We start from the raw sequence: 13,970 nt of genomic DNA, 5'->3' as shown, positions 1-13,970 counted from the left end.
TAGGGGATCTAAATTGCATACAAAGTAAAGTTTGGTAGTCGTACTCGGAAAAAAATTGCTCTTTGATCTCCTCTACTCTATTCTTGGAAGGTGTCTTGTTTCCTGGAATCTGATGGTTTGATCAAGATCTTTGAGTTGCTACGGACAAACCTATTCCCTGCCACACTAACTCCCCCTTTTTCCATTCTCACATGTTATTTGCTCATTGTTTAGTTAGATGTATTGGAGGAATTATATTTTCGCGGGCTAAATCAGATACACCTAGCCTATTCAAAAGTGTACAATTAGAGGACTACTGCGAAAAAACAGCAAAACAGCAGTGGTTGTCATCTTTGATATTATAATGGAGTGGCTCTGCCCAACTAATGACTCAGATGGTGGTATTGCGAGAGATCTGGAGATTCCTATCTTTATTCAAACAACGACGACCCAGGATAATCCCACTAGTGGGGTCTGGGGAGGGTAGTTTGTACGCAGACCTTACCCCTACCCTGGGGTAGAGAGACTGTTTCCGATAAACCCTCGGCTCCCTCCCTCCAAGAACTCCCCACCTTGCTCTTGGGATGACTCGAACTAACAACCTCTTGGTTGGAAGTGGAGGATGCTTACCATTAGAGCAAGTCACTCTTATCAAAGAAGCTGTATATTGTTTGAATATTAAACTCAGGCGCAACAATCATTTAGAATTTAGACTTTGTGGGTTCTGAAAATGCAGTTTCCAAATTATGTATTTATTTTTGTGCGTGTATATATATATATATATATATATATATCGAAACACTAGGTTCTACCAGCGAATCCAATTGAGGTATCAACTGAATAATCAGAGCTGGATCTCGAAAGTGGGGTCAAAATGCCATATGATCTCAAATTGTTAGAATGGGTTGATGGCTCATCGTTACAACAAACTTTTGATAGAAATTGAAGAGGGTTGGTCTTAGAATTAAGTCGAGTACCGTTGGGGAGGCGATCCAGTTGTTAGTTGGTTTTCAATTAAGGTGGACAACATAATTAAATTGGGGTTGACATCCACTCCTTAGACAGTTCACAATATTTGTTCTAAGTCCAACTGAGTGAAAAGGTCTAAAATTGTTCTTGAACTAAATGAAATGCTCTAGTCTCTATGACACACAGATCACAGTGTTGGGCACCTGTGGGACACGTGGGGTCAAATTTGCCCTTGAAAATACAAAATACTCATATAGGTCCCCGAACTTTAGAAAACGAGGTCAATTTACCTCCATTAATAACTCTAGTTTTTTCTTTCTTTCTTTTTCATTATACTGGTTCAATAACTGCTCCTCTTACAAATATGTCTGAACACCACAAGATGTGGTAGCCGGTACTGGTAGGTAGATCCAAAGGGACAGTCTTGGGAAAATTAAGGATATCAACCATTTCACTTGATGGTAGTAAATACAATAGTCTCCTCCCAGTACCATCCGTATCCAACATATTGTTTTCGTGCTCCTAAGTGTCACCCTTATCCAATTATGATTTGTGGGGTGCAAAAGCACACTGACGTACGTAGGAATTTCATAAACGGTTTTAATATTTGAAGAAGTGAATATACTTTAACGGCAAGCGGTGTCAATTTATATATTTATACCCAATATTTTAATTTTACGTATTATTTATACATATAAACTACAAAATTCGGCTCAAGAAAGGTGCCTACGCCCCTGCAAAAGAATATGGGGACATGATAAGTTATGCGATTTTGGTTTTGATGGATTGTCAAACTTCATGAAAGAACCAGATAAGCAACCTGATACAATTAGGTCCCTTGTGCTCATTGAAACATAACTTGTTGTCTAGTTTTATTCTCAAGGAAAACAGACAAGGGAACTGCATAGGGAACAAGTAGCAGTAAGTCCTCAGGTCGTCGCGCAAGGCAACTCTACAGCTATTAAAGCTGCTGTACCGTACTTGCAACATTACAGCAGCACAATTGCAATTTGCTAGAGACCAGAAATGCCCTTGTAACTACTCCCATGATGTCTCATATATATATTCAACATGTTACAAGGCCTTGACCTAACACTTGAATATACAAAATCAATTATTCTCTCAAGTGTGCAGCCGTCTTTGTTTCCCTCAGGTGCATTGAAGAACAAAGCAGCTACAAAATAAAGGACCAGATCCCAACATTGAATATGTCTTGTGTCCTTAGTATTGTTATGTCTTTGTCTTATGTATTTACTTGTAATTCCTACACAACGTTTTAGAAGCATTTAGTAGGACAATTTTTAAACCATTATTGCTTTTGGTTATTTGACTAAAGTTAGTCCAAGTGTGTAGCTTTGTAATAGAGTTATTACAAAGAGCTTACAATAAAGGCATTGTAAGCGGTGAAGGATTAAGGGTGCGTTTGGTATGAAGGAAAATGTTTTTCAATTTTCCCATGTTTGGTTGGCTTAAATGTTTTGGAAAATATTTTTCTCATGAACTCATTTTCCTCCAATTGGAGGAAAATGTAATGAAAAACATTTTCCAAAACTCTTCTTCAACCTTCTCCCTATTCCCCCCACCAATCCCCCACACCTATCCCACCCCACCCCTAACCTACCCACCCTTCCCCCACCCTAAATAGAAATATTATTAAGAATACTTTCTTTTCATGTTGTAGATAGAGTATTTTCTTTTTTCATTTCAACAAAATAAGTTTTTTTTTTCATGATATAAGAAAACTATTTTGTTTCATTTCAACAAAAAAAGTACTTTAAAAGTATCTTCTTTCATTTCAACAAAAAATACTTTCTTTTCATGCTGTTGAAAAAGTATTTTCTTTCATTTCAACAAAATGATGCAGTAAAAAATATCTTCTTTCATTTCAACAAAAAAGTACTTTCTTTTAATGATGTTGAAAAAGTATTTTCTTTCATTTCAACAAAATGATATAGTAAAAAGTATTTTCTTTCATTTCAACAAAATGAGTATTTTCTTTTCATGATGTAAAAAGTATTTTCTTTCATTTCAACAAAAAAACAATAGTCTCTTATATGATGTAGAAAAAGTATTTTCTTTCGTTTCAACAAAATGATGTGGTAAAAAGTTTTTTTTTTTTTTTTCATTTCAACAAAATGAGTATTTTCTTTTCATGATGTAGAAAAAGTATTTTCTTTCATGTTTACAAAATGAATACTTTTTTTCATGTTGTAGAAATAGTACTTTCTTTTTAGTTATGCAGCACAAATTTCAACGTTATTTTTGAGTGAAAAAGTAAAACAGCACATTAGTCACGATGGGTATTTAGGGTTTTGGTTGGTGGGGGTGGGGTGGGGGGGGGGGGTGGTGGGGGAGCGAGGGAGGAGGGAGCACAGAAAACATGGGGATTTGGGGGAAGGGGGTAAGGAAAGTAGCATAAAAAAATATTTTTCTAAAAAATATTTTCTACTCTCTAAATAAACACGAAAATATTTTTCGGAAAAAGCTTTTCACTCACCAACCAAACATGAGAAAATAAGTGATAAAACCACTCATTTTTCAGGAAAATATTTTCTAGGAAAACATTTTCCATGGAAAACATTTTCTTTCATGCCAAACACACCATAAGAGTTTAATTCCTAGATTGCAATAGGTTGTAATCTAAAGTTTGCTCAGTTAGTGAAGTTGAAATCCTACTAAGGTAGGTCGTGATTTTTAATCCCGTGAGTTGAGAGTTTTTCACGTAAATATTGTGTGTTCTTTATTTACCGTGGGACTAAGACGGAATACCTTGAGTGCAAGTTGAGCGCCGAGTCGAGGGAAGCCGCAGGCATGGACGTGAGGCTTGGATCGCAGGTTATACCCAAGAGAAGCAGTTTCAAGTACCTTGGGTCAGTTATCCAGGGGATGGGGGATCGACGAGGATGTCACACACCGTATATGGGTGGGATGGATGAAATGGAGGTTAGCATCTTGAGTTCTGTGTGACAAGAAAGTGCTAACGCTACTCAAAGGTAAGTTTTATAGAGCGGTGGTTAGACCGGCCATGTTGTATGGAGCTGAGTGTTGGCCAGTTAAGAACTCACATATCCAGAAGATGAAAGTAGCAGAAATGAGGATGTTGAGGTGGATGTGCGGGCAAACTAGGATGAATAAGATTATAAATGAAGATATTCAGGAGAAGGTGGGCGTGGCTCCCATGGATGACAAGATGCGGGAAACGAGGCTCAGATGGTTCGGGCACGTACAGAGGAGAAGTCCAGATGCCCCGGTAAGGAGGTGCGAGCGGTTGGCTTTGGGGGGTACGAGAAGAAGTAGAGGGCGGCCTAAGAAGTATCGGGGAGAGGTGATCAGGCAGGATATGGCGTGGATTCAGATCTCCGAGGACATGACCCTTGATAAAAAGCTATGGTCGAGCATTAAGGTTGTAGGTTATGAGGTAGTTGAGTATATTTCTAATTCGCACCAGTGTGAGGCTAGTATGATAGGATATTGTCTTAGACTTCTAGTGGTCAATGTTGTGTTCACACTACTCTTCCGTTTTCATAGTGTCGGGCCTTATTTACCAGTTATTGTTTTGCTTTCCATCTATTTTCTGGTTTTTATGATGTTGCTATTATTTCGATGGTTTCTGTTAATGGTACTGATAAATTGTCTCTTTGCGTCTTCTTGAGTTGAGGGTTTATCTGAAACAACATATCTACTCCCTCGGGGTAGGGGTAAGGTCTGCGTACATGCTATTCTCCCCAGACCTCACATGTGAGATCTTACTGGGTCGTCGTTATTATTGTTGTTGTTGTTACTGTGGGAACCGATAAAGAACCAGATTCTCTATAAAGTTTGATGGACCCTTTAGTTTCTATCATGACAAATTAAGCCTTTGAAAATAGAAGCAAAAGAGGACCACCATTAGTGTTATTTTAGCAACTTAAGTGACCATGCATCTAATTCGATAGTGACATTGGAAAAGTGCTTAACTTTTGTTTTGAAATTCTATGTTCCAAATAAAACCCAATAATCTCAGTGCCACTCATTTCCACAAGACAATGTTTACTATGTTAGGCTGTAGGGAGGTGGGCGTTGGCAGAAAAACACAACATCTCATTCTCTCAGCAATTATTGGTATTAATTGATTTGTACCAACAGCTCTTCACAATGATTAACGGACCTGTAAGACACAGAAGATAGTTCAGACAAAATAACCATTAAAGAGCTAAACAAGGGAGCCATTAAAGTAGCCAAAATTGAGAGATAAATTGGACTCTGAAGTTGACAAATAAAGTTGCTTTTTTGATTGTTTCTTTCTTGTTTCCTTTTCATATATAAGCTGGCAAGTGTAAAGAATCTTGATATTTTTCTTTTCCAGAAAGTTGCTTTCTTTGCGTATTTAAAGTTGGTTAAGTGCAAATAATCTTGATTTCTTGCTTGCAGTTTAACTGAGTCAATGTTCTAATCTTGGTTATCTGAGAAGTGTGGGAGTCACTTATTAGAAGGAAAACCAAAGTTGGGAACTTACTACTTGATGGCAGAAACTGGAGCAAAGTTGAAGGCTTTAACAACATATGCAGTTGCTGTGATTGGTTTTCTCATCCTATCTTCCAATGTCTTCGCGTCTGCAGAGCAGATTTCAGATAGAATCACTCTGAGTAACAATGGAACAACTCATGATTTTGAATCAGGTTATGTATTCAATCTATTCAATATTCTGAGGCAAAAGGCTGAAATGCATTACCACCATGTTTGGCCGGTAAGTTCACTTTCCTTTTTTTCCCTCAACACCATTCTCCCTTGCTTCAGCTAGTCTGATAAATACATAACCCCCAAAGCTAGATGATGAGGTAAGGATTGCCCAAGACCATATAAGGAGTCCAAGTTACCCATCCTAAGCCGATGTGGGACTCAACACCCCCGCACGCCCAGGACTGGGCAACTGGAGCGTGGATAATGTAAGATGGGGGGCCCAACATCGGGTAAATAATGAGACTCTAATACCATGATAGATGGATCTCAACCCAAAAGCTAGCCCATGAGGTGAGGATTGCCCAAGACCATATAAGGAGTCCAAGTTACCCATCTTGAGCCGATGTGGGACTCAACAAAGTCTTTGTCCATTGACGATTTTGAATTTTAGAAACAATGCATATTAATGCAATTACAAGAAAGTAACAAAATTGAGGTTAACTTGCTGAAAGTGTCATTCTTTATTGTACGAGTTTTTGACCTTCCGGCTCTTTGTGTTTTCTAAGCAATTCGCACATAGTTCAGTTATGTGATTTTACTGTTTTAGTGGATAAAGTTCAGTTATTTAATTTGACAAAGATTAACTTTACTGTTATAGTGATAAAATTCTGTGCCCATACGAGAAATTAACATAAAGTAGATGTTACTACTGAAGTTTGGTATGCATTCCAGGAACTGCAAGTTGGGTGGAGAGTAATTGTTGGTTCAATAATTGGATTCTTCGCTGCTGCTTTAGGGAGTGTAGGAGGAGTAGGGGGAGGTGGTATCTTTGTTCCCATGCTTACTTTAATCATCGGATTTGATCCAAAGACATCAACTGCAATATCGAAATGTAAGAATCAGTTTATGATCTCCAATGTTCATAATTACCATGCTGCTATTGTATTTAAGGAGATCTGTTACTAAACTTAATTTAAGGTGAGAAGCTTCTTGAAGATACCACTAAATGTTAGATGGTTTTAGAATCAATATAGTGCTGATTCGTTTGTGTGTTATTCAAGTTTTACTAGAGCCACGAGCTACTTGTGAATCAATGCTGCTGATTCTTTGAGCATTTTGTTTTCTTGTAAGGTATGATCACTGGTGCAGCGGGTGCAACTGTCTACTACAACCTAAAGCTGCGACATCCAACAATGGACATGCCCATTATTGATTACAATCTAGCTCTTCTTTTCCAACCAATGTTGCTGTTGGGTATAAGTATCGGAGTTGTTCTCAACGTCCTTTTCGCAGAGTGGATGGTTACAGTCTTATTGATCATTCTTTTCATAGGTAACACAAGGTTTACATTCTTACCCATGTTATTAAGAGAATTATTCTGATTGGTTATGGTACTTGCAGCGGCATCAACTAAGGCATTTTCCAAGGGTGTTGAGACGTGGAAAAGAGAAACCATAATAAAGAAGGTTATCTCTTATTCTATCCTGTGATTTGTAGAGTATAATAGAAGATTGAGTCTCTCTAATACATTGTTCACATATCTATTTTGACATCCAGGGAGTTGCTGGACGCTTGACATCTGGTGGTCACTTGCTTCATTATCTGCTCTATCTTCTAGAATATCAGCAGCGTTATTTGACCAGTTAGTTTTCTGTGATATTATGAACTGGAATCAGGTGCTGGTGGTGAAGAAGTAGCATACAAACTTCTACCTGAGGGTGCAAATGATGGTTCTAGAGTTGAAAAAGAAGTTTATAAGGCACCAGAGGTGATTACCAATTTACTTTACTTCCCTTTTCTGTCTGTTCCAATTTACTTCTCCACCTACATAAAAAATCCTGCAATAAAAATAATTTTCAGCTTTGTATTATACTTTGAAATGAAGTCCTACATTCCACGCCATTTATACAATATCATCTGCATAATAAAACTTTAGTTTGAAAGGTTTTGTTCAATGATATATGGCGTAAACCCAGAGATTTTAAGATCTAATCCTATCTCCGTTGTCCCAAGCTGCCAACTTCATTATTCTCCAATGGAAAAAACTAAATGGAACTTCAGTTTTTAATCTTTTTAGTAGTCAATTGGGTTCTGTTAAACTGGCACAAGGGAGCGCAGAGTAATTCTTTTGAAAAAATGTCCTCGTGTGCTGATTTCTTGAGCTTTTCCAGGTGCCAATTGACGACAATGTATACTGGAAGGATATCACCGCACTTGTTTCTGTCTGGGTCGTTATCCTTGTTCTGCATATATCCAAGGTTCTTACATTTATCTCTTTGCCTGAGGCTTTACACATTCAGGATTGCCTTCTATGTTGTCCTGCATTATTAGCGAATTGATCGAAAGCTGTCATTTTTTGTACAGAATTATTCATCAACTTGTTCAGTGACATATTGGAGTTTAAACCTCTTACAGGTATGTGTTGTTATTGCAATGCTAACTGGTGTGCGTATTACTGCTTCTCAATGACATATAATTCCTTTTATACATTATTTATTAGCAAGGCTTATTTTAATTTCATGAATAATTTTTTTCTAAAAATACTAATATAGATTGTACTTCCATGCGTTAAAGCTTATATTGGTATTGATATTTGTAGCACGCTCCTGTGTTGTGGCTATTTTGAATGACCTATGACCTTCTCTTCTCAGATGAATTGAGAACTGTGATTTAGATAAACCCGATTTTTTCAGGTTCCTGTTGCTGTAGGAGCTTCTGTATATCAAGCAGTTTGCTTGTACAAGGGATCAAGGGTGATCATGTCAAGCAGAGATGCCGTAATAATCTGGAAAGTACATCAGTTGATTCTTTGCTGTTGCTGTGGCATTTTGGCTGGTATAGTTGGTGGACTGCTTGGTCTTGGTGGAGGATTCATTTTGGGACCTTTGCTTCTAGAGCTAGGCATTCCTCCCCAGGTTTCATAACCATCTCATTTCCCATTGTGGTAATTTGGTTTTCTGTTGCCAATGATATAAAGCTTATTACATGATATTGGTAAATGCAGGTATCAAGTGCCACTACAACCTTTGTTATGACATTTTCCTCCTCTATGTCCGCCATACAATATTACCTACTCAGACGCTTTCCAATACCATATGGTAGTGAAGAAACTTGAATGTTTTAGTTGGACGTTCCTAGTTGTGTAGTTGATTATATTCAAAGTTCCTTTTTTTTAATTCCCGTCCCCTTTGATTCCTCTTTGATCCCCCTTTGTTAGAGCTGTTGCTCCTTTGATGACTCAAACCCACGACCCTGGGATTGTAGGTGGGGGATGCTGACCTTCTAAGCAACCCCCTCTTGTTATGACATTTTCCTCCTCCATGTCCGTCATTCAAAGCTCCTTATGAAACTGTTTATTGATTTTTGGTTTCTCTTTTGCAGCCCTGTATTTTGTTACTGTAACCACTATCGCGGCCTTTGTAGGACAGAATGTTGTAAGGAAAATTATTAGCATTGTGGGCAGAGCATCTGTCATTATCTTTGTATTGGCTTTCACAATCTTTGTGAGCGCCCTCTCATTAGGCAAGTATCTTCACTCTGTTAATATGGTTCACATTGTATTTTTTTGCCAACAGTTTCTGTTACTAAGTTTAGTTATTTGTGCAGGTGGTGTTGGCATATTAGACACGATAAAAAAAGTCGAGAAAGGGCAGCATATAGGGTTTGATGACATCTGTGCATACAATTCTTGAGCAAAGCATTCATGTTCTTCTTTGCACTTTCGGTATTTTTAGTATCAGATCTCAAGTTTAGGTCAATTCATATATTGTTTTTTCTTGACGATAAATATGAGACAATCTAGTGTGTTCTAGTTTAATATTTATTGCTCTATATACAATAGGTTAGAGGTAATTTTGGCCCTTTTCCATATAAAAAATAAAGAGAAGTCTTACGCAATCATCTTATAAAATTGTTTCAGTAGAAAAGGAAGTAATAGCCGGGCCACGGCAATTTAGCTCTACCTAATTAAAATGCAAATATTCCTTAGGCCAGCTTTGAGAAATAGAGCTTACCAACTGAACCGACCAACGAATTTGAGGATAAAAAAACCTATTTTTTTTTCCTATTTTTTTTTCTTTCTTTTCTTTGTAATTTTATTCTTTAAAAGAAAAAATAGAAAAAGGGAAGAATTTTACTCCTTATATAGTTAACAAAAAATACTGTTTATATGAGTACGAATCCTCTTAATGAAAATAGATTATCCCATAACCAATCTCAACTAATTAAGGATCTTCGCAAAGTTAATTGATTAACACAGTAAAGAAAAACAAAAGGAAATTATGATTAAACAGTGTGTTTAGATCGCATTATCACAAGAGTTAATTTCTATACACGGATAAAGTACAAATTTTTCATACCATCAAAATTTTAGATCTATAATACTAATAAATTAACTGTTCATAATAAACCTGATATAGAGAAATAGGGAAAATGTACAACATCGTTATGGTTCATTCAAATTGTTACTGGAGTAATAAGTCAATTCCTAGCAACTAAAAGAAGTACATCATTGTAGATACTTTGCACACGTTTGAACTTATCTTTTTTACCTTTTAACTAAGTTGTGTGGTCTGACTTTTTAAAGAAAAATTGAGCCATTCATTGTCCGATGGAAGCCAATAGGAAGCAAGAATATAATGCAATTCCATAATTAGTCAAACCAGAGGTGACATCTTATCTCCATCATTCTCAAACGTTCTCAAAAACATGCACTCCACGTTGTTCCAACCACTCACTAAAACTATGAATTAACACCAAAAGTTTCCTTCATTAAGCAAAAACACTTTGCCTCCACCTCTTCTACCTTTCTCTCCACCTGCAGAAACACAACCCTTTTCTTCTCTCACTCCACAACTTTCCAACTTTTCCTTCATTGTCACCTCACCTCTAACATCCCATATTATTTTCTTGTTTAATGGTCACAAGTTTCATTTCTTAATTAAGATTATACATTCTTGAATCAAGAAAAATATTGGTTCGAGCACTCGACGTAGATAATGAGATCTACAATTGTTGGCCTGTCATGTTTTTAATGGAATGTGTGAGATTGAAAGACAGACAAACGTGAAGCATGATTCTTGAGACGAAAAACAATTCCATGGCTGGGGGCAGGGCGCTTAAACGTAATGAGACTTTCAAGTCACGTTTGGCCTATGATTCAGGTGTCGCGTCTAGCCCTCGTGCCCAACAGAACCAGCCTTCAGGTAAATCATTTTCCTCTCTTTTTTCTTTTTCTTTTTAATTATTTTTTATTCTTGATTTTGTTCATTCCCTATGAAACACAAATATGAAAAAACTTGGATAATTGTTATAGCTCCTTAGGTCATTGATTGTGGCTAATTTTCAAAGGAATTTGTATTTCTAACCACTCCTTCCTCTACGTCTCTGGTGAAATGTTTGAGAGCCTCAACATTTTAACATGTCTGTAACATGTCCAGGAATTGATATAGTCAACAGATTCAATTCCATGTTACTATATGCTTTTACCACATTGTTGACACACGTAAATCTTTGGCTTCTATTTAGATATGGAGCTAATGAAGGAAAAGTTTGCAAAGTTGCTCCTTGGTGAGGATATGTCTGGTGGAGGAAAGGGTGTCTCTTCTGCGCTGGCTTTGTCAAATTCAATCACAAACCTAGCAGGTAATCTGACTCAATGGCCTCATTAGCAAAAAATATTCAAGAAATTACGCTGGATGGACCATTTTAGGACCACCGTTTAAATTTTGACTTCGTTAAAAACAAGTTTTGGGAAAATAGCCTCGGGCCAGAATTTTGGGAAGCGCTCATAAATTTCCCTTAATTATGGTGATCGTTAGGAAAATCCTGGTGATCCGTCAGGTTTTGTGACAAATGTTGGCGATCACCATATGACCGGAGGCTATTTTCTCAAGACTTTTCTTAACGGGGTCAAAACTTTAACGGCAGCATGGAATGATCCTATTTGTGCAAATCACCCAAAAATATTAATGATTATAATTACAAAGTCTTAATTCAACTGCTTGTGAATTTCACAAGATCGATCAGAGAAAAGAACTCAACTTTTCTTATCAATGTATGGTATGCTAATTTTTTAGATAGATTACATGAAGATTTCTTGTATATAAGTATTCTTTTTTTCTATATTTTTCTTTCTTTTTTACAAAATGCAGCTTCCGTTTTTGGAGAACTGAAGAGATTAGAGCCAATGCCAGCCGAGACAAAAGCCAAATGGAGAAAAGAAATTGGTTGGCTTTTATCAGTCACAGATCACATTGTTGAATTTGTTCCTTGTAATCAAAAATCAAAAGATGGAACAAACATGGAGGTATACCTCTCTCGCTCGAGCTCTTTGTTGTATATTCCATATATCTACCTAACAACAACAAGAGTCATACATTCATTTATTTATCAGGTTATGGTAACAAAGCAGCGATCCGATCTTCAAATGAACATTCCAGCACTACGCAAGCTAGATGCAATGCTTATTGTAAGAAATATGAAGTTCTTTTGTTTTCATTTTCCTAATGTCATTGTAGAATTGTTTCCTCATTGATGCTTATGTCTTGTTTAATAATCAACAGGATTGCTTAGATAGCTTTAAGGATCAAAGTGAGTTCTCCTATGTATCAAAAGATGATCAATCAGAGGATGGAAAAAACAGCAGGAATGATGAAAAATGGTGGATACCTACTCCTAAGGTTCCTCCTAATGGCTTATCTGATCCCATGAGGAAATGGCTGCAATTTCAGAAGGATTCAGTAAACCAAGTTCATAAAGCAGCCATGGCTATAAATGCTCAAGTCCTGTCAGAAATGGAGATCCCAGAAAGTTATATAGAATCCCTACCTAAGGTACAAAAAAAGGAAATAGATCATGAATCTCACCTTTTTAAGGATTTTTTTCATTTTTATCCCCGCGCCTGAAAATAATTACAGGCGGTAGCCCAAATATTGAACATATACATTGATTATGTATATACTATGTGTATTATATGTATATTTATACTTAATATACAAAACATGTACATTTGCCGGCTATTATCTTTTTGGGCTGCCCAAAAATGTAGTTATCCTTTTTTTCCCGTTACTTCAAGCTTGTGATCTTGAGTTAACATTTTCCTTTTACTGTGTTTAGAAAGGGAGAGCAAGCCTAGGAGATTCGATCTACAAAAGCATCACTGACGAGTACTTTGATCCGGATTACTTCTTCACAACTATGGACTTTTCTTCGGAACATAAAATTGTAGACCTAAAGAACAGGATTGAGGCTTCTGTAGTTATTTGGAGAAGAAAGATGAACGCTAAAGATGGGAAATCAACCTGGGGTTCAGCTGTTAGCTTTGAGAAGAGAGAAATCTTTGAAGAAAGAGCTGAGCTTGTCTTGCTGATTCTTAAGCAGCGCTTCCCTGGAATTCCTCAGTCAACACTAGACATTAGTAAAATCCAATACGACAGAGTACGAAGCTGCATGTTGCAACATTTACTTTCAAAATTTCATATTCTAGAGAATCTAGATTTTTTGAGATTATCCATATTCTATTCGTTGTTCCTCGACTTGTTTCATAGTTTCTACTTTGGCTACACTTGGCTAAACAAAAAACTTCAATATTATAGAGGATCTAGTTCTTGGACTTCTACATAAATAACAGAAATTTTTTCTTGATTTTGCAGGATTTGGGACAAGCTGTTTTAGAAAGCTATTCAAGAATAATAGAAAGCAGGGCATTCACAATCATGTCACGAATTGAAGACGTTCTCCAAGCAGATGCCATGGCCCAAAATCCTTCCAATGGAGAAGTAAAGAGATCACTACCAGATACAGAAGAAGTAGGTAAAACACTTCTGGACTTCATCGGTTGGACAGCAGACCAAGAAGATAACAACACAAAGAAAGATTTGAAAGAGGACTCAACTAAAGATGTTGATGTGAAGTTTCTTGGCAAACCTCCTAATATAGTCACCAACAAGAGATTTTCTTACCTAGAGAACTTAGGTATGTGTAGAAGTCCAACAGCCCGCCACTAACTGATGGCACTGCAGAATATTAATTAACTCATTGAAGTGTGAGAGCTCAGCCTCAAATGTACATGTTGAGATGGATCACAGCCATCTAGGATTTAACTAAGCCATTCTTTTTTGTAAGTAGGGAAAAGTTAGTAGACCTACTGGGTCTGTGGCACTTCTTTTTAAGTGATTTACTCTGTATAAGATGTTACCTCGTTAAAGAACAACGAGGAGTTTTGGACATTTTTCAAATAGTCCTATCCTAAGTTGTATGGCCTTTGGTCTTCAGATTTATTGGATAGAAAGTCTGTAATATAGATTTGGAGTCCATATAATTTACAGTATCATTTCCTTTATCGGTAAACCACTGAGCAAAGA

General features: G+C 36.9%; 2 protein-coding genes across 8 annotated transcripts; both read left to right on the top strand.

Annotated features, from left to right (window-relative positions):
• The first annotated feature begins 4,957 nt into the window (after window positions 1-4,957).
• Window positions 4,958-9,507, top strand: LOC104104795 (sulfite exporter TauE/SafE family protein 3-like). 7 transcript variants are annotated; one of them, XM_018773654.3, is made up of 13 exons: window positions 4,958-5,049; window positions 5,359-5,674; window positions 6,340-6,499; window positions 6,739-6,939; window positions 7,009-7,073; window positions 7,165-7,192; window positions 7,284-7,375; window positions 7,779-7,865; window positions 7,972-8,022; window positions 8,301-8,522; window positions 8,612-8,705; window positions 8,989-9,129; window positions 9,214-9,507. In XM_018773654.3, exons 2-13 carry the CDS (start codon window positions 5,450-5,452, stop codon window positions 9,297-9,299), a joined length of 1,452 nt encoding a protein of 483 aa, XP_018629170.1. In that variant the 5' UTR covers window positions 4,958-5,049; window positions 5,359-5,449; the 3' UTR covers window positions 9,300-9,507. The 7 variants fall into 7 exon arrangements, 5 of the variants coding, with proteins under 5 accessions (XP_018629170.1, XP_018629172.1, XP_018629171.1 ...); XM_018773655.3 differs by having other exon boundaries at window positions 4,979-5,257; window positions 8,989-9,110; XM_009612958.4 differs by having other exon boundaries at window positions 4,980-5,257; window positions 7,165-7,189.
• Window positions 9,508-10,089: 582 nt separating this feature from the next.
• On the top strand, window positions 10,090-13,907 carry LOC104104794 (rop guanine nucleotide exchange factor 12-like). Its single transcript, XM_009612957.4, has 7 exons — window positions 10,090-10,811; window positions 11,134-11,250; window positions 11,760-11,914; window positions 12,002-12,076; window positions 12,171-12,440; window positions 12,724-13,044; window positions 13,260-13,907. Exons 1-7 carry the CDS (start codon window positions 10,679-10,681, stop codon window positions 13,611-13,613), a joined length of 1,425 nt encoding a protein of 474 aa, XP_009611252.1. The 5' UTR covers window positions 10,090-10,678; the 3' UTR covers window positions 13,614-13,907.
• Window positions 13,908-13,970: the final 63 nt, after the last annotated feature.

The sequence above is a fragment of the Nicotiana tomentosiformis genome, chromosome 6, assembly GCF_000390325.3.
Source record: "Nicotiana tomentosiformis chromosome 6, ASM39032v3, whole genome shotgun sequence".
NCBI lineage: Eukaryota > Viridiplantae > Streptophyta > Magnoliopsida > Solanales > Solanaceae > Nicotiana > Nicotiana tomentosiformis.
The sequence above is the reverse complement of the archived record's forward strand: the minus strand, read 5'-3'. Positions and strand labels throughout refer to the sequence as shown.